The sequence below is a fragment of the Aureobasidium pullulans genome (assembly GCF_000721785.1).
Source record: "Aureobasidium pullulans EXF-150 unplaced genomic scaffold scaffold_10, whole genome shotgun sequence".
Classification (NCBI taxonomy): Eukaryota; Fungi; Ascomycota; class Dothideomycetes; order Dothideales; family Saccotheciaceae; genus Aureobasidium; species Aureobasidium pullulans.
The window spans coordinates 1,122,098-1,140,302 of NW_021941030.1; the positions used below are offsets into that span (position 1 = coordinate 1,122,098).

General features: G+C 50.9%; 8 protein-coding genes across 8 annotated transcripts; 3 read left to right on the forward strand and 5 right to left on the reverse strand.

The window, feature by feature from the left end:
- Positions 1 to 31: 31 nt before the first annotated feature.
- M438DRAFT_298245 (uncharacterized protein) lies at positions 32 to 3,121 on the reverse strand. Its single transcript, XM_029901981.1, has 3 exons — positions 2,180 to 3,121; positions 1,840 to 2,122; positions 32 to 1,777 (listed from the first exon to the last, which is right to left on the reverse strand). The coding sequence occupies exons 1-3, from the start codon at positions 2,947 to 2,949 to the stop codon at positions 266 to 268; spliced, it is 2,565 nt and encodes an 854-aa protein (XP_029760379.1). The 5' UTR covers positions 2,950 to 3,121; the 3' UTR covers positions 32 to 265.
- Positions 3,122 to 3,590: 469 nt separating this feature from the next.
- Positions 3,591 to 4,982, reverse strand: M438DRAFT_346247 (NAD(P)-binding protein). Its single transcript, XM_029905631.1, has one exon. It carries the CDS (start codon positions 4,671 to 4,673, stop codon positions 3,633 to 3,635), a length of 1,041 nt encoding a protein of 346 aa, XP_029760380.1. The 5' UTR covers positions 4,674 to 4,982; the 3' UTR covers positions 3,591 to 3,632.
- Positions 4,983 to 5,107: 125 nt separating this feature from the next.
- On the reverse strand, positions 5,108 to 6,845 carry M438DRAFT_320224 (beta-galactosidase; the record flags this gene model as incomplete). Its single annotated transcript, XM_029902869.1, has 2 exons — positions 5,108 to 6,483; positions 6,536 to 6,845. The coding sequence occupies 2 exons, from the start codon at positions 6,843 to 6,845 to the stop codon at positions 5,108 to 5,110; spliced, it is 1,686 nt and encodes a 561-aa protein (XP_029760381.1).
- A 43-nt stretch (positions 6,846 to 6,888) lies between these two features.
- M438DRAFT_320227 (FAD/NAD(P)-binding domain-containing protein) lies at positions 6,889 to 8,800 on the reverse strand. Its single transcript, XM_029902870.1, has 4 exons — positions 8,468 to 8,800; positions 8,207 to 8,417; positions 7,781 to 8,159; positions 6,889 to 7,731 (listed from the first exon to the last, which is right to left on the reverse strand). The coding sequence occupies exons 1-4, from the start codon at positions 8,508 to 8,510 to the stop codon at positions 7,078 to 7,080; spliced, it is 1,287 nt and encodes a 428-aa protein (XP_029760382.1). The 5' UTR covers positions 8,511 to 8,800; the 3' UTR covers positions 6,889 to 7,077.
- Positions 8,801 to 9,210: 410 nt separating this feature from the next.
- On the forward strand, positions 9,211 to 11,273 carry M438DRAFT_346249 (uncharacterized protein). The gene has a single exon (XM_029905632.1). The coding sequence runs from the start codon at positions 9,315 to 9,317 to the stop codon at positions 11,187 to 11,189; it is 1,875 nt and encodes a 624-aa protein (XP_029760383.1). The 5' UTR covers positions 9,211 to 9,314; the 3' UTR covers positions 11,190 to 11,273.
- Positions 11,274 to 11,748: 475 nt separating this feature from the next.
- Positions 11,749 to 13,436, forward strand: M438DRAFT_298254 (alpha/beta-hydrolase). Its single transcript, XM_029901982.1, has 4 exons — positions 11,749 to 11,778; positions 11,893 to 12,019; positions 12,144 to 12,400; positions 12,462 to 13,436. Exons 2-4 carry the CDS (start codon positions 11,922 to 11,924, stop codon positions 13,244 to 13,246), a joined length of 1,140 nt encoding a protein of 379 aa, XP_029760384.1. The 5' UTR covers positions 11,749 to 11,778; positions 11,893 to 11,921; the 3' UTR covers positions 13,247 to 13,436.
- Positions 13,437 to 14,837: 1,401 nt separating this feature from the next.
- M438DRAFT_406253 (uncharacterized protein) lies at positions 14,838 to 15,780 on the forward strand (the record flags this gene model as incomplete). Its single annotated transcript, XM_029909832.1, has 3 exons — positions 14,838 to 14,986; positions 15,057 to 15,535; positions 15,599 to 15,780. The coding sequence occupies 3 exons, from the start codon at positions 14,838 to 14,840 to the stop codon at positions 15,622 to 15,624; spliced, it is 654 nt and encodes a 217-aa protein (XP_029760385.1). The 3' UTR covers positions 15,625 to 15,780.
- Positions 15,781 to 16,534: 754 nt separating this feature from the next.
- Positions 16,535 to 17,743, reverse strand: M438DRAFT_365992 (FAD/NAD(P)-binding domain-containing protein; the record flags this gene model as incomplete). Its single annotated transcript, XM_029907843.1, has 1 exon — positions 16,535 to 17,743. The coding sequence occupies one exon, from the start codon at positions 17,741 to 17,743 to the stop codon at positions 16,535 to 16,537; it is 1,209 nt and encodes a 402-aa protein (XP_029760386.1).
- Between the last annotated feature and the right edge of the window lie 462 nt (positions 17,744 to 18,205).

An 18,205-nucleotide genomic window follows, 5' to 3' on the forward strand; every position in this document is an offset into this window, starting at 1 on the left:
ACGGGACGCAAGAGGAGAAATGACAGGCAAAGTGGAATGTGGGTACTTTCAATGACTTCTTTGATAGAAAAAGTGGCTGCGTGTAGCGCACGCATGCATAAATGCCCTTCCTGGATATTTGACCTGACCATATGCTCCTGAAGACCGACCCTCCAAAAACGCCCTGTAAATGCTGTAGATGCTTGGATGAGATCAGGAAAAACAAATCGCTAAAAAAAAAGGGCGTGACAAAGGGAAAGAGAAGAAAAGGCCGAGAGTCCCGCTCTCAGGCGTTCAACAAGATTTTGAGTGTTTTCAGTGCCACAGGTTTCGTGCGGAAATCGTCCATACCGCTTGACTCGGCCTCTAATTTCGAAGCGTCTGAGCCGAGTCCGGTCAAAGCGATGATCCTGGCAGGTGATGAGATAGATTGTGCCGCTTCGTATCCTCTTATGGCGCGTGTGGATTCGAAACCGTTCATGATCGGCATTGAGATATCCATGAGGATGGTGGTGAACGGTTTCCGCCGTGCTGCGGCTTGATATTTGTCGAAGGCGTCTTTGCCGTCTATTGCTAGCTCCGCGCTTATGCCGAGCTTTTTGACGTAGGCTGCAAGGAGTTTGAGGTTGATCGCGTTGTCATCTACAAGCAGAACATGTTCTGTCTTGGCAATGTCTGTGACTTGAGTTTGCTCTGCTCTGGTCGTTGTTGTGACTGGTTGCTGTATCTTTAAACTCTGTAAATCCTGCGTAAGCTTCGCTTCGGGTGCGCTCAATGGTTCTAGATCAATGGCCTCATGAGGATGACCCGTATCGACGGGATTCTCAAGAGCAGCGAACAATGCGCGGCCGAGCGACTTTGGTCCGAGAGGATAGGCTAGCCTTATGGTGTCATTTTGGGAATTGTTGTTGCGTGTCTTTGCAGCTGGTAAAGGGCCGACCAATATCGTAGGACGTCTGCTGCGTTTCAAGTATTTGGTGTCCTCCTCGGAAAAGTGTAAAGCTTCAGCGATGTAGATGTCTGCTTCGACCTGGGCAGTCGCCGATGCTGTGACGACTTTCATACCAAACCATCCTTCCGCAATAGATCGTACGTATGAATGCATGACCGATACTCGTCGAGAGTATAGATCCGTGTGAGGGGGCTGCAAGTCCATGGGCCAGAGCAAGCAGACAGTTAGATCCTTCAAAACCGCATTAGGGTCCAAAATCTCTCCTCCGGAAGGAATCTTGCCCCAACACTGCGCGTCTTGCTCACAAAGCGGCACCATGATATCAAACATGGTGCCGAATCCTGGTTTGCTCTCGACACTGATTGTGCCACTCAAGTCATCGACGATTTGCTTGACTATGCTTAATCCCAACCCGACGCCGCTTACAAGCTGATTTTCTTGGATGAACGGTTGGTACAAGTGATTTCTCATGTACTCTTCACCCATCCCGCAACCAGTGTCATAAATCATGAGATGGACCATGCTTTGCTTCGAAACCTCATCTTCAACCAGCTTCATCGAGATTTCGATGAAACCCTCGGATGTGAACTTGAGCGCATTGGCGAAGAGATTCATCACCAAGCGTTTCCATGCACCGGCAGGAAGCGTCGTACACCAGCCTGCATGATTCTGGATGTCGAGGTAAACTGCCACAGCACCAGCGGCCTTTACGGACAGGATAGATCCTTCGTCACCAGTGTCGTCAAGCATGAGATCAGTATGAGTGGAGAATGCGAGGTTGTCAATAGGCGTCGCTTTGGCCTTTATGTAAGCCGCCTGCTGCGAAGATTGACCAAAATGCACGCCCTGAACAAGAAGAAGGATATTAGCACAAGGCATTTCATGAACTGGAGGTTGAATGTACTTACTTCGATCACGTCTTGTACAATAGTACAAAGATAGGCATCGGTGCTCGAACCAAAGGTGTTTTGCGTATGCTTTGGGCGGTGGGTTTTGGGGTGTTTTCCAAGACGAAGATTTGGGCTTTTATGTTCATTCACCTTCGAAAAGTCAAGAAGATGGTTCAGAGTGTCAAGGAGAGTCGAAGCGCAGGACTGGATCATCCCGATGAGTTCGGCTTGTGTATCGTCAAGCGTAGTATCTTGCAAAAACTCGACTGCTGCTAGACAACCATGCAGGGGAGAACGTAATCTGAGCGGATAGTTGGTTAGCATGTGGTAGGTGGAGCGTGGCTTTCGAGGAGCTTACTCGTGGCTGATGGAGGATATAAAATCCGACTTGACTCCTTCCACACCTGGATCAGAGGCAGAGGAGCAGCTGCTCGGAGTGGTTGCAGGGAAAGCAAAGTCGTCGACTTCAGAATTGGGAGTCAGGGGAGGGTGGCCCTGTGGTGTCCCAGATCCAGGGCGCGACGGCTCAGTCAGAGACGAGTCTGAAGAGTGTAGGGTGCGGGTGATCTGTCCTGTGGTGCAATGCGCATCAGGTGTGTGAAGTTGCAGGAGGTCGGCGAGTGCGGCGGGAGTGGTGAGTTGCAGAAGGTCGGCGATGGCGGCGGTGATGTCTGTCAGGGACTGCATGGTTTCGTCGAGAAAGAAGTCTGGCCGGGTCTTGTTGTCCATGATGGCATAGGTGCCCAGGAGCTGGCCAGAAGCGTTCCTGATGGGGACTTCTACGAGGGAGACCATGTATGGAGGACCGAGGACATGGCTGAGTTGGTTGTATGGGCCGAGGGAGCGCATGTCTCTTACAACGCGTCTCGTCGTGTTGGCGACAAGGTCGTGCGTCTGGACGGCGTGCTCGGCAGTGCGGTCATTGAAGACGGCAATCGAGGGCGAGCTTGTTCCATCTCCTCTGTCCAGTACATGGTGGGTGGAATCGAATAGCGACGTCGAGGGCGTGGCTTCAGCGACAATGGTTTGTGTGAAGCCTTCGTCGATCAGCGAGACCGAGGCGAACTCGCAGCCCAGGCGAAGCACGCCGTTCTGTGCGAGAGCGACGAGAAGAGGTCCGATCGACATGGTATGCCCAACCTGGAAGCTGCTCAAGCAAAACACAGAGGCCAGAGGCGCTGCGGACACAGGTGCGCTATAACTTCTGCTCAAAGACGTGCGGACCCTTGGCCACGGCCCCAGCCCTCTTCAATCCCCTTCAAACTTCTCTGCCCCGCTCCAAACGTGATTGGTTCCACTCAGTCTGCTTTTGCTTGCATCCCTGCCAGTTGCCCTGAACGCCTTTGTCTTTTAGTCCTTCTAGACTCTTCAAACTTTCGGCCGCAAAGTCCGTCGTGTCCGTGCGACGAACTCTAAGCCTTCTTGAGCGCGTCCACCTGCCTTTCGTGCTTGAGCTTGTTGGCCCAACCATCTTCTGGGTACATGGTTACTCCTTATCCTTCTCCGTTGTGTGGTAAATCAGGGCTTAGAGAGACTGCTAAATACTCTGACCGTAGAGCAAATGGACATATCTATGTCTTGTTGACTATCTACACTACAACTCTTTCGAGAAGCAGTGTTGCTGGCCCGCTCCTTCTCGAAAGCCTCTCGGCCCGCCGTGTCGCCCACAATGCATGAAACCAGGCCATAGGGGTTTAACTCATGCTCAAGATGGCTAGAGGGATCACATGTAAAAGATAGAGCTTACGAGAGTTGTCAAAGGAACAAGGGCAGCGACACTGATTAATAATTCTCGAAATAATTCCACTGTATCAGCCTGATCCTGACGCGGCGGCTTTTCCATAACCACTGAACTCGCCCGTCTCTTTGAGCAAAACCGGCAACTCCTCGTCTCTAAACGCCTTACCGATGTCCGTGTGCTCTGGGCGCCAACCCAACTGTCTCAATCGCTCCGCTCTGTTCCTCGCATTCGACGCTATGACAACATCACTGTACTTGCCAAACAAATCTCCATACTGCTCTTCTGGTATTTGCCTCGGTGCTTCATCCTCAATCTTCCCAGCAGCTTTGAGCTCCTTGCCGATGAATGCTGCACACTCTGCCCATGTGGCTTCCTCGCCATTTTCGCAGAAGAAGTATGGATTCTCCAACGAAACTTCGTCCGGGGAAGCTTCTAGCCATTGAAGTATCGTCGCGTATCCATACGAGAGGTCTTTGACATGGACAAGACCCCAGATGCCCTTGCCGCCTCCTACATATCCGGCGTATTTGTGCTTGAGGGCGAAACGGGCCATGGTCATGACTTGTATCGACAGTTTTCCATGTGTCGAAGCGCCATAGATCAAAGGAGGAAGCATGATGAAGAGCTTCGCCTTCAATCCAAGTCTATTCCGTGCATCGAGGATGGCGAGATCGATTTCGCGATGGGAGGACGTCTCTGGTCGTGCGTCAAGAGCTGCAGGGTCGGTATCCTTGTAGATTGTGTCGCTCCCATCTTCGCCATGCGAGTCATCGCTCAAGAAGCTGCAACCGCTGGTATGAATGTAGTAGGTATGTTTGTCTTCCTCGGCTCGTTGCTCAATGCCCTTGATCACGGCTTGAACAGAGGGTAGGTGGTCGGCCGTCGCTGTGTGGATTACGATGTCGCTGGCTGCGGTTTGCTTGGTGATGAGCTCAGAGTCGTCGATTGTGCCCATCACCACCTTGACGTTCTCTTGCTTCAGCTCTTCGGCGGCCTCTTCACGACGGACCAATGTTGTGACATCGTATTCTTTCTCCAGTAGTCGATCCAGGACTTCGAGGCCAATATATCCGGGACCAATAAGGAAGACTTTTTTGTTGGCTTCCGTCATTTTGTCTTCTTTGTCAGAGGTGATTGTTCAGTGTAAGGGATGAGACGAGGAGAGCTCAGCAACTAGAAAGGTAAGAGTGAGAGTTGCTGCACATTGTTGGCAATGTTGTTATCGCACAGCCATGCCGATCATCTGCTCCGCCTTGCGAGTTATGACACAATGAGGGGCACGAGATAAGTTGCTCCCTCTTATACCAGCGGAATCCTTCTCCGTCGATTGCACAACTAGCTGCACACGAGACAAGGGTAAAGATAATTCGATGCAAGGTGCATAATCGTTCATAAACATGGAAACTCGCACCAAAACCCGCTACCACAATATCAGGTTGTTGCTGGCGGCTGTTCCAAGATTGAATTTGTGACCGGGGGAAATTAGCCGGAATTTATCCAGGGAGCAATCACGAACCAGACTTCCTCTTCCACTATCACTCATGCCTATTCGTCAAAAAGTGCATAAGGCTGACATACAGCAATACCAGTACGGGCGGGAATGGTGACACTGATAGGAAAGCCTCCATAATCAGGATCGTCGCTCGGCATGATGGCGAACAGCCCACTTCGCGTCTCATCCCCATTCAGCAAACGAACGGTTCTGAGTTCCTTGCTCCCGCCATCGACATCAATCTCTTCAAATTTGAGTATCCCGCTGAAATGAGCATCTGAGCTGTTGTGCTTAAAGTTCACCTGGAAGCCCCAGCCCAAAAGAAGAAACTGGTCGTTCTCGAGGTGAATCACCATCCCTGAGCCGACTGATGGACGTCCGAACACAAACGATCTTTCTATCTGAAGATTCCAGTCGCCAAATGTGGCTTGTACTTTCGGCGTTTGATCCTTGCCATCTGGTGATAATTCGTCGAAGAAAAAACCAATGCTGGCATTCCCCTTGGCTTGAGCCGAAAGCACAAGGTGAGAAGTCTTTGCCAACAAACCATAGTGCTTTCTGAAGGGACTCTGCGCTGGATCCACGGTATCAATGCCAAACGGCGAACAGCCCAAACATCCGTACGAACCGATAGCGGCCCATATCCTCAGAGCACCATACTCATCACGACGTTGCTCGGGGATGAAGAGGGGTTGGTTATTATGACGATACTCCTTGCACAACCTCGAGTAATTGTTGAGGTAGATATCCGGAGCAATGAAGTCGAGCGAAGGAGCAAATGCCTGCCATACATCCAGGACATCTACAACTCCTCCACCGGATGGATAGTCACCCGGATCTGAGCCGCCCCCTACAATAGCTGGCGTATTGGCGTCGGCATCGCTACCCGCGTAGTTCTGCCAAACATTGGTATACAAAGGAAGAGGGTACACTGATTTTCCTGCTGAGGCCACTTCTTCCAGATACACCGCATAATGGAAGGCCATGAACAGTTCGTCGATGCGCTTGCTGTTGCCGGGTAGGTCGCCCCATGTCAACCCTCTTGTGAGAGAACATTGACGAAGTTCTCCGAGATTATGCTGGAAAGCATCCGTAAAGCCGGACCAGTCCTTTGCTAGGAAGTCATGAAGTTCGACTGGCAGTGGTGAAGCGAAGCGTTCTTCTGCGAGATCGCTACGGTCTCTGGAATCGCCGAGGACGCCAACCTCGTTCTCGACCTGGACCATGATTACAGTCGCATGTTCACCATCTATGTCTCTGAGATGCTGCATGAGTGTCTTGAACGCTTTGGCGTCGGCTTTCTGTGCTTCTGTTCCAAACAGCGTCAGGATATCAGCAGTAGTACGGCTGCCATCCTTATCCCGCAGCTTCACTCTTGGGAAACGCCTGGGATCTCGTTTGACCCAAGGCGGTGCATAAGTCGAAAGACCTGTACTTTGTGTCAGACTTGATGTTTTGCAAGTTTGATTCAGGAGGCTGACCATTTTTGAAACTCCCAAACCATAAAAGCACAACACGAAGATTATGTAACCTCGCGTCGAGCAAAACTTGGTCTAGCGATGTAAAGTCAAAGGCACCTTCGGTTGGCTCAATTTGCTCCCAAGAGACAGATCCTAATACCGTGTTCATGTTCATCGTGATGAGTTTGGACCAGACATCCTTCATATATTCTGGCGAGCTGAATGAAGAATTTTGGAGCTCTCCAGCGAGCATGAGGAAGGGTTCGCCATCAACGATCAACTGCTTGGAATTAGCAGTCTGACGCAGGTGAGGAATACGTAATAAATCCATGTTCTGGAGAGAGTGAAGTTATTGCTACGAGCAGAGGAGCAATAGGCACCGTATAAGACGGATCAGGTTCAGGTTTGTCCCTTTACCCACCGGGCTCGGCTAAATGCATGTTTCTCTAACGACAAAAGCAATGTTACTATACAACCTATCAAGGTGAATTGCTTGATTTTCCTGTTGGAATTTAGGCCGTAGACGGGCATTGGAGTACATGTCAAGGTGGAAGGCGGGGTTCCTACAATTTCCCCACTTGCACATCATCCCGGGTCTTCTTGAACGCAGCCTCCACATCATACTCATGTATCCACTCGGCATAAGGCCTTGTCCTCAACTTCTCTCTGAGTTGTTCATCTGTTTCTGCCTCGCCTCCGCCCCATAACCTTTGATTGTTGCCGTCGTACATCGCATGCGCTACCTTGAGCACTCTCTCGCAATGCGGTCGTCGTACGGCCTCATATAGGCTCAACACCTGCTTCAATTTCTCGGAGTCTAGTTCCAGTGTGCCTGCTGGGGATATCTGCTCCAAGAAGGATAGGTAGAGGCAATACGCGTCGTCCATCCCCAGAGAGGCATTTGCAGCCAACGCGCCTCCGTGTGAATGTGCTGCGTCGCCTACCAATACCACTCTGCCAGCGAAGTGATAGGTGTCTAAGAAGCCGCCGTAGAAGTTTGGGTAGGTGCGAATGTGTGGTGCTACTGCTACTATGTCCTTGACAACCGGGTGGTATTCTGCGAACATCTCTCCGAGGATTGCGGTATCGGTTGTGTCATCCCAGTGATTTCTGTCCAGGAGATGGGAGGATGTGGATGGGTTGACGGAGCGAAAGACTACGATGCCGTATTTTCCTCTTCCCATTCTTGTTGTCAGGATGCCGTTGTTTGATGACCACTGTAGAATATCAGTATTGGTATACAAAGTTGAAGTAGGGTTTTCGTACCCATTGAGTCGTATCTTCGGGTAGATCTTTGACGTTGTCTAGTAGTTTGACATCGAAAGCAGAGCGATAGGCAATCAACCCTGACCATTTGAGCTCAAAGTCTGGAACGAAAAACCCACGTACAGATGAATGAATGCCATCTGCACCCACGAGGAGATCTGCGTGTATGGTCGTAGCATCTGCGAACTCGACATCCACCCCTTTATCGCCCTTGATCTGGACATCTACAACTCGCTTGTTCAGGTGGATGATGTCTCGTGGCAGATACTCGAGTAGTGCTTCTTGTAGGTAAGGCCGAAAGAATCTAGTCATCTTATGCTTCTCCTCGACATGAGCAGTGTGCTTCTCTTGTCCCACTACTTCGTTTGTTTGCCAGTGTCTAGACACCATTAGTATGCCCTTCTATAAAGATGGTCAGATACACACCTGAGTGTCTGCGGAATACCACTCGGACATCTGTAGCCAAGCTCATCGGACAAAATGTTGTCCAAACCAAGTTTCTCAAGTGTGCGTAAGCCATTGGGATTTAGAGCTATAGCTTGTCCGAGTTCGCGAAGCTCGGTAGCTCTCTCGTAGATTTGTACGTCTACGTTTGACAGCTTCCGGAGAGCGATGGCTGTTGCAAGACCAGTGATGCCTGCAGGTGTGAGTACGATGCAAGAACCGGTGGCTCGAGAGATGACATACCAGCACCGATGATGGCGATTCGCAAGTCTGGCTTGTCAGTCATATCGCTTGTCGAGAAGGTGAGATATAGGTAGAGAGGTCAAATGTGGAGGAAGAATGTTCTATTTGTGCTCGGAAGGAGCGACTGATTAGACGAGGCGAGTCGTATAGTAGGTGGGGTCGAATCGCAAGCGCAATTCGTGCAGCTCGCTCATTTGCTGTTCATCATGACTGCTGATCCTTCCCATCTATCTATATTTCTCAAGTGATGTTTTGAGTGTGATGATTTGGGAAAGTTCAAAGCTCACTTGTCCACAGCTTCAGTCGTTCTCAAACGTCTTGCGTCAAGGCGGTGGGATTCTGCCAGATGTTTGGTGAGTTCGAGTCCAGATATGGAGAAACTGGTCTACAGTCAATCACAGTACAGTAAGAACTGCTCTGATGGAAAAAAAAAGAGACGAACAGATGCTTGCCTGTAAAGATGGGTCGGCAAAGGAAGTGTTTTGATTTGTCTGTGGGCAATTGTGCTTGTGTCGTTGACCTTCGAGCATAAATCCACATGGACATTGCTGGTCAATCTAATCTTTCCCAGTATACATTAGAAAACACAATCCATATACCGACGAGTTTCTCAATGCTTATAGAGCCTCGTCGAGGAAGTAGAGACCTTGAGTGACCTGTTCGAATTGCAAGTGGGGCAACCCTGTTAGCTGGTCAGCGTCGCGCAGCTTCGTCATTTCTGGACGTACGAAGCGACAATTTCTACAGACGCGACCCGAAGTACATGATACAGACAACATGAATAGATGAATACGAGATACCTACACGGCTAGACCGAGATACGAACAACACGGTTCTTGCGACAAAGATGGCGGAGAAGCGACGAGCCTCAGGCAGGACGCGAGATGCGAAACGACGAAGGACATCAACCAAGGCAGCTACGCCAAAGGACGCGACACCACAGGAGGCTACACCAGCAGTAGAAGAAGTCGTGCGAGAAGCGACACCTTTACCAAACAAAGTCGTCGAATCCAAGCCTCTTCCCACCCTCTCGGAGCGCCAACCTCTCGACCTATCCAACGACGAATACAAGACCATCGCAGAGAGTGGAGTCCTGCTAGCATCGCTGGAACGATCGCGTCAGAAGTGGATCTCAGGCAGCTTCTTCGACAAGTACTGGACCAAGACGTCGGGAAGAAAAGATGCGCCTCCAGCGCCAGCAGGCAACCCACACAAGTCATGGATGAAGGAGATTGGACCGTGTACTCTGGTAGTCGAACCGCTGATATTCGAGGCGACGGCATACTACGTCAAGGAGCCAGGTCCCGCCCCAGCGCCGTCTCATGCAGCTCCAGTACAGCAGCACTTTCCACACCAACAGTACCAGCACCAGTATCAACATGCTCCTCCTCAACAGTACAATCAACAACAACGACCCAACCCGAGTGCCCCGGCAGGTAGTCCCTATGGTGCTCCGTATTCGCACTCCCCTGCACAGTACCAGGGAGGTCGTCCCCACCCGCCTCCTATCATGCCCGCTACAGCGCGAGCTGCCCCTCCCCCTCCGCCCGCTGCGCCAGCGCCTGCCAAACAATCGCCAGACCCTGTCATTCAGATGCTTGCCTCTCGTGCGAGTAGCGACGCCGAGCTCAAGGCCCTGATGAAGATAGTTGCTACCGGCAATGCCAACCAGGAACAGCTGCGCATCTTCCAGAGGCACATAGACGAGCTGACGGCCATGATCAACGCCAACAAAGCCCAGCCAGCAAGCCAGACACATTCTCCCGCCCCTTCACACCACAATCCTACTTCGAGACCACCATCAGCCGCTCCTGTCATCAAACCGCATCCTGCGACAGTACAACCACATCCTCCTATATACCCTACGCCTCAGCAGCAATACCAGCATCAACCGCCTCCACCACCGAGATATCCCAGCTACCCAATCGTCCTCGAATTCCAAGGTCAAGGCGCCTCGCCCGACCGCTTCCGCTTTCCTGACAATACCATTCTCGAATTCCTCAACTCGTACAAGATGCTCGCTTCTTTCCTCGTCATCCGCAAGGGTCGCGACATAAGTCCTCAGCTCGATCGTGAAACCGAGTATTACGAGCCCGTTACCATGACCATTAGCGTTCCCGAAGGTCGCTCGGCTGCAAGAGACGTTCTACAATTCATCACTCGTTGCGTCAAGCCTGCCGATCAGGTTCGCACTTATATGACAGACATGATCGAGAAGTGCACACGTGCGCCCACAAGGCATCTCGCTTTCAGGCTACCGTACAAGAGTGGCATTGTCGAGACAGAAGAGGAGGCGCCGGTTGTGCAAGAGGTCAAGCCGAAGCCCAAGCCGGTACCTAGGAAGAAGAAGGAAGATAAGGACATCGAGCAGGGAGCGGAAAAGACATCGGCGAATGCTGTGCAAGACACACCGAACGCAACAGAAGCTCGACCTGCGCAACAAGTGCCGGCACCAAACGCGACACAGGTAGCGCCTGCAAGTGGTCTTATCGAAGCTTCGTCCAATCCTGAACAAGGTGCTTCTACGGTGGAAGCACCAGCTCCTACACCGCAGCTCACAAGCGCCGAGTCTGCTCCAGCTGTAGATGCGCCAGTCGCAGACGGCACAACTGCAAAGCGCAAGAAGTCTGTTCGCATCTCTGAAGTGCCTCAGATAGCCAGCGATGGCACAATTGCTCCCTATCCAGCAGTAGCTCCAGATGGTCCAGCAACAACAACTTAGATACCCCTACCTAGTCCATTCAGATAGCAATCGCTCACACTCACGAGACCAAAAGACAAATAACCATTCTTTCAGAAACGCAAAAGATTATATTCTGTAAATAGTGATGTACCGAGACTTCTATGGTGATTCATCCAGGGGTAATTTGTCATGAATACCTCAAACGCAAGGCCTTGTAAGTGTCAATCTTGCAAGTGTAGACCTGAGTCTAAACACCAGCTTCTCGATGGGGGTATACGAGAGCCGAGAGGACTGACTTGCTGTGTGATGGAAAAGAAAGAAATGTACAAACCTTGATCTGTCGCAGTGTAGAACCATGACCTTTAGCCATCAATCAATAAATAGATCAATTGATGGAACCACAGGATAGACAATGCTGGTCTATTCGGCAACATTTTGCAGCGACAGATGATGTTGAAGAAGAAATGCAGAGCAAACGCCAGAAAATTTCATGGACACTCGGACTGCGAAGACTTTTGACACGGCTGACAAAAGTCTTGGCATCGAATGAGCGGATGACCACGGACGGCCCTTGGGGTCTCACTTTTTGACACCAGCACAATTCACGTCGTGTGACACTATCCCAAGAGTAAGTCAACAATGGAGTTGCATGTAGAATGAGTAACGTCTCTTTTCCTTCCCATGTCGCGATCTCTCATCCAGCCCAAACATCCCCAGAGCGCACTTTGCTGAAGGATGATAGGTTAGTGTAGAAGGGACAACTCCATCAAGATGGGTGTACTCAAGAGCGGGTTTCTGTTCCTCGTTTTCACAGTTTCTCTATACCCTGTTCTCGTACTTCTTTTGACGAATCCTTGGTTGCAACGACAGTGCGTATCGCTCCTTCCTGACCTCGATCGTGATCTACTTCTCTAGCCCTTGACTTCTGTCAAACCCCATGATCTTGACTTCCACGATAAGAATATTCTTCGTCTAATACTGGTCGTGGAACAGCGCCTTATACGCCCACAAAATACACTCCGGCTTCTGGCATGATGTCAACAAGCCCGAATCGTTTGGCTTTGCTGCTCACCAAGTAACGCCCTTCAACGTCAGCACCCCAGACAATGAAGTCTTGTACGCATGGCACATCCTCCCTTTAGCGACTGTCGCCAGAAACAGAGATACCTTGGCTGCAGCTGATCCGCTTGATCAAACTCTGCCTCTCCAGCTTCTCAAATCAGATCCTGAAGCCAGAGTTGTCATAAATTGTGAGCCATCATCTCATCACACCCGAAGGCTCAAAGGACCGCAAAGCTGATAAACTACCAGTCCACGGTAACGCAGGCCACGTAGCCCAAGGATGGCGTACGGACACTTACCGTGCCCTCTCGAACCAACCCCATACCCACATCTTCACCGTCGACTACCGTGGTTTCGGTCGTAGCACTGGCTCTCCTACAGAAGGAGGTCTCATCACCGACGGTCGTGCCCTTGTCAACTACGTCCTCTCCCTTGGCATTCCGCCATCTCGAATCGTAATCCTCGGACAAAGTCTCGGAACAGCCGTCGCGTCCGCCGTAGGATTGTCCTTCGCAGACCCCACTTCGGAACTTCTGCCCCAACCTATCGTGGGCGCAATTGCAGAGAAGGCAGTTTTCAGAAGCATAATCCTAGTCGCACCTTTCAGCTCTCTGCCGGACCTTCTCCTCAGCTACCGTATCGGAGGATTAATCCCAGTTCTGGCACCTCTCCGCAGCTCGAGGTTCCTCGTCAGCATGATTTCGAAATACATTCTTGACACCTGGCCTTCAGGTCTCCGCCTCAACGCGTATGTTTCTGCGGCTGCTTCTGTTGGTTCCAAGAACAATGGAGCGGGTAATGTGCACATCTTGCACGCTCGTGACGACCAGGATATTGCGTTTGCGCAGACGGAGAAATTGTTTGCTACGGCGACCGGGAGAGAAGTCGAAGTATTGCCACTGGGTACAAGAGACGCCGCTGCAAAGGGCAAGGTGGGTGTCCGTGTCGAGATGCTACAATATGGCATGCACAATCGCGTTGTTACCTATGCTCCCGTTGGATTAGCTGTGATGAGGGCATTTGAAGGTATATAAACAACCTAGAACATTTGATCGCTGTCGTTATCGTCGGCGGCATCTCTGATCTAGGCTTCAGTCACTCTTGTTAGTCTCCATCGCATACCGACTGCATATCTTATGGTCACAAATTTCGTGTACAGAACAGTCTATAACCTCTTTAGTAATTAGTATGAGTATTCTGTTTCGAAGCACCCCGAATGACGAGACGTTTCTCTCCCTGTAACGTGTAAGCACAATCAAGTGTATCTCATCACCTGCCACCACCTTTCTCAATGCCATGTACCACATGAATGCTATCATAGATAGCCAGATAGTCTAGGACAACATGGCATGGTCCGTGCTGCTGAGCTCGAGCCCTAACGCCAGTTTCGGATGTCGGCAACGCACGGATGTACACTGGCGACACTTAAGGATTAGTACGGCGATCTGATGGTCGGTGCTTCGCAAATCGTGACAACCGTGCACCTTCTTGTTCCATCAGCAACGCGCTTTCCTCTCTGCTCTGCGCATACACAACAACATCGATCCTTCCTCTAAACACCATGTTTTCCATCGATCGTTCCCCCTGGTATGGCTGGCTTCTTTCCTAATTTGGGCTTCCATCAACATGACTTTCCGGATGGTCTGATCCACGATCTCTTGGACAACGATCTCACCATAACTTAATTGATACACACCTGGACATTCTCAGCCCTTGCACCACCTCTCATAGTCGTGGTAGCGTCTCTATCAATGCTGTCATGATGCAGCATAATATTCGGACTTTCTGAGATGTCTAGAGAGAGTCCTTCTACTCTTGACCCTCACTGGACCGTCTCCTGGTTCTGAAATCCTTGTTGCGTTTCTACTGCATCGATATGCACTCAAGCTGGATCGTGAGAGAAACGTCGCCAATGAACAGCTGCTCCGGGCTGTTGCAATACTCTGTTCGTTCTCCAGAGGCGCGAGTGCCGTTGCGTACTGCCTATCAAAATGCAAGAAGCAATGAGGTATGGTGTGGTTGTCCAGTGAGAGCTCAACCGTCGCCGAATCTCTATGGACATGCGTTTCTTTTGCAATGCCATCCCGCCTTTTGATGAGGTGTATACTGCACCACGCGCAATGAAGGAGTGCGCCTTGCAGTCGGTATGTTCCAGTACCCTACACAGGCCTGCGGTGCTTCTCCAGTGGTCGTGTGGTCTCCAAGATGGTCGTGAAACTGCAAGAAGCAATTGAGTGTTGTGTCGCCGACCAAAGAGAGCCCTATCAAAATCAACATCAACATCAATATCAACATCAACATCAGCCTCTGTCTCTCTGGATACATGCTTTACCTGGATACTACTTCGCCTCTTGTCGTGTGTATACACGGTGTGCTGCATAGAGAAGAATGGGATGCGCAATCAGTCAACACGCGCGCCTCACCGCCTCACGCTGGCGTTGCACTTGCTCCTAGCGCCACCACCTGCCAAGTCATCCCTACCCGCTATCAGACATGCCTCACTGTCGCTGCCAGCGGGACCGGAAGTCGCCGGCGATAGCGGCAGGCAGGTGCACTCCTTTTCACAAATTTGAGAGATCGGCTGCGCAGTCTTGTAGCATCAACCAACGAGTTAAATCAACCAAAATGGCATACCATTGCTCCCAATGCGTCCACCCCCCTTTCGCCACCAAAGGCAATATGGCGACGCATCTCGGTTGCAAAAACATTCCCGGGCACGACATGGGCCCATACCTCTGCCAGTTCCCCGGCTGTGGACAACGCGCCGTCAGGGAGTATGTATCACTCAATAGCAGTCATCTTGCTACGCATCAAGTCTTTTTATCTATATCTAATCTGTCACAGCAACGGCCGTGCCACTGTTCACGGCGGGCACCCTCCGTCTACGTGGGCACGGGACCCGCAGCTGGCGGCGGCTTTGAGCGTGGCAGCCGACAACTGCTTTGGTCCCCCTACCGCTGCACCACCACCTCCACCACCTCCTCCCATTGCTGTCGTCGCCGCTCCTGCTGGCGGTCAGGGTCAGGCCAACATCCCTGTGGCCATCCAGGTTCAGGTTGGCCCCCCTGCTCCCGCGCCCAACGTGCCTGCCGCTCAGGCCAACCTCCCCGTGGTCATACAGGCTCCGGTTATCCCTGTAGCTCAGGGTAACCGTCCTGCCGTTGATCAGGACGACGAGGACATCGATAATTTCGTCGATCAATCTGGTGGTCCTGTCGTTGTTCAGGACCACTGGGTGGACCTCCATACCCAACTCGACGAATACGGACTGTCTAGGTCCCTCGAGCAACTGCAAGAGTACAATGATAGGCGGTACGCGTTTGGTATGTAACTCCCCAGACCTAGAACCACTTGATCGGATATATACTAACTTTTTCATCTTTTAGAGCAAGGATGGGAGATGAAGGATTAAGCGGCAGTGGCGACGGCGGCGATGATGACCGCGTCGTAGGAGGAGACGGAGATTGTTGCTTTGTTAGAGTAGTATACCCACCTTGTCGCTGTCGCCTCATCAGGGAGCGACACATGCCCTGCGGCAATCGATTTTTTCTTTTTGTTCTCTCCTCTCAATTATGGTTCTTGTCTCTTTACCACCTGATTTCTTGCCGAGTGGTGTGTTATCGAGTGTGATGGATCTATGGAAAGGTCATGTTGTTGCTTGGTCTATGTAACCTTATAGATGCCTTCTCCTTGTGCTAGATAGCCTTGCATTTGCCTTGCCCCTCTCCTGCGAAGCCTTGACTTCAGTCCTAGACCGCTCGATAAGGTGCGCAAAGGGATGTTCAAAAGCTGTGGTCGGAGGAACATGGTGTCGTTGGAGCATCAGTGTAGCCTTCTCGTTTTCTCTCCTATCTATCCCTACTGCTGGCTTGTTCCTCTTTGCTGACTTGTTCCTCAACTCTCCTATCTTCATGTCCTGTCTTTGTAGCGTACTACGTGAGAACATGCGTAGCGGTGACTTATGCTCTGCGCAGGTATAAGCAGAGCGCCACTGTTAAATCAAATCGTAGAACCTTGTCGTTTTCTCTAGCTGTAGCTGTAGTGGGGGTCACATTCTAACGTATTCTCCCTGTCCTTCAGCTTGAGGTTAGTGTCTTACGATAGATTGCGTAGTGGCAGATGGTGAGGAGATGCGGATAGAGGCGGATACTGATGGACGTGTGCAAGGTTGCCTGGTCATCGATTGTTCTTCTACCCAAAAGTGACTCTCTTCGGAGCACTCTTAACCGTTTCTCGTCTATCGTGGATGCTCTCTTAGATACGTACGTCAGAATGCACAATAACTTCTCGTCGGATGTAAATGGCCAAAGAGATAAATGGAACTACGAACTTCCAACGTATTCCTCTACCACACTGACCACATCTAAGCCATACAGCCAATCGAGATCAAAGCCTTTCTCAGCATCGTCTTCTTCGTCTAATCCCATGGTTTTGGGTAGTCTACGCTTATCCACGCGAGCGTTGAGTAACAAGATATCCTGAAGCCTAGCTTGTCGAACTTCTTGCCACCACCCCAGATCCTTCTTTTCGCTCCTACCTCTTCCCAACAGCATTGCTAGCATTACCACATCTTCTACGGCTTGGGATATGCCTTGGCCCGAACTGGGAGGAATGGCATGTGCTGAATCGCCTACCAAAAGTACTCTTCTGTGGGTAGAAGACCAAGAATCGAGTTTCGGGATGATGTAGAAGGGCCAGATGTTGATGTGCGCATGCGGGATATCTGAGGTAGCGCTAACCGCTATGTCACCGAAGACTTCGGATCCTTCGCGAAGGAAAGCGACAGCGGCTTCTTTGTCTGCGTAAAGTTGATCCCATCCTTCTCTTGATAGTTCAGGCATGCGTTTTTGTTTTCCAATCAGGACTTCGCTTCCATCTGGCTTTTGAGGTGCGATGACGAAGGCACCGTGAGTGGGTGACATGATTGTGACGGGCATTGTGTAGTCCGGGCTAGGTAGTTTGAGGGTTGCAGTTGGTACTGCAGCGGTGATGCCAGCGAGACCGGTGAATTTTGGTGAGAGGTCAGGGTACATGTACTTCCTGACGCGACTGTGTATTCCATCTGCTCCAATAAGCAGAGATGAAGTCTTCTCAGTTCCATCAATGAATTTCCAGGTCACTGTATTCGTGGACTCGGAGACGACATGCGAGAACTTGTGGTTGAAGTATATGGGTATCTTGTTGGCGTTGATCTTCTCAAGAAGCAAGTCGATGAGTTGAAAGCGATAGACTCGCAAGCCGCTGTACCCATACTTCTCAACACTGCCGAAGGGGTACGTTTCCTGGAGGTCACCGGCGAGGTCTCTGAAATAGAGGGTGTCGAAGCTGAAGCCGTGGCGTTTAAGGTCGTTGTAGACACCCATACCGTCGAAGAGCCTGAGAGAATTGGGAGAGAGCATGACAGCGCCGCCGATATTCTGGGGCTCGGGACGTGTTTCAAAGATGGCGCAGGGAATACCCTGGGTGTGCAGGCTGAGAGCCAAAGTCAAGCCGGCAATGCCGGCGCCGATGATGGCGACTTCGTTGGCCATTTTGAGGTTGTTGATGGTGATTGTGATTCTGGACTGAGGGTGAGATGAGAAGTGAAGAAGGACAAAATATGATCAGGTATGCAATAGTAGTTGAGTAAGATGCTTTCTTGGTTGCGGCGTTCGAGATGTGGTGGGATTGTGTATACCTTCCAACAGAGGGGAGGTCAAGTTATATACTCTACAACCCGACTTCCTTATATTAATATATCCTCCGGTTAGTCTCACTTGCGTCGGCCGAGCTGCATGAATTCTCCTCCGACACGGATCCTTGATTACATACTTCGCAGAGAACTTATGCAAGCAGCGGCAAAGAGTCATCATTGAGACTCATCGATGCCAAGCTCATAGGCCGTGGACGATCTTTTGAGCAGTGGCTGTTTGTAATCATATTTTGTGGCCGATTAAGAAGGAAGGATCGAGGGAATGTAAGCTCGAAAGTTGAAGCTCGGGTGCGGCGTCTCG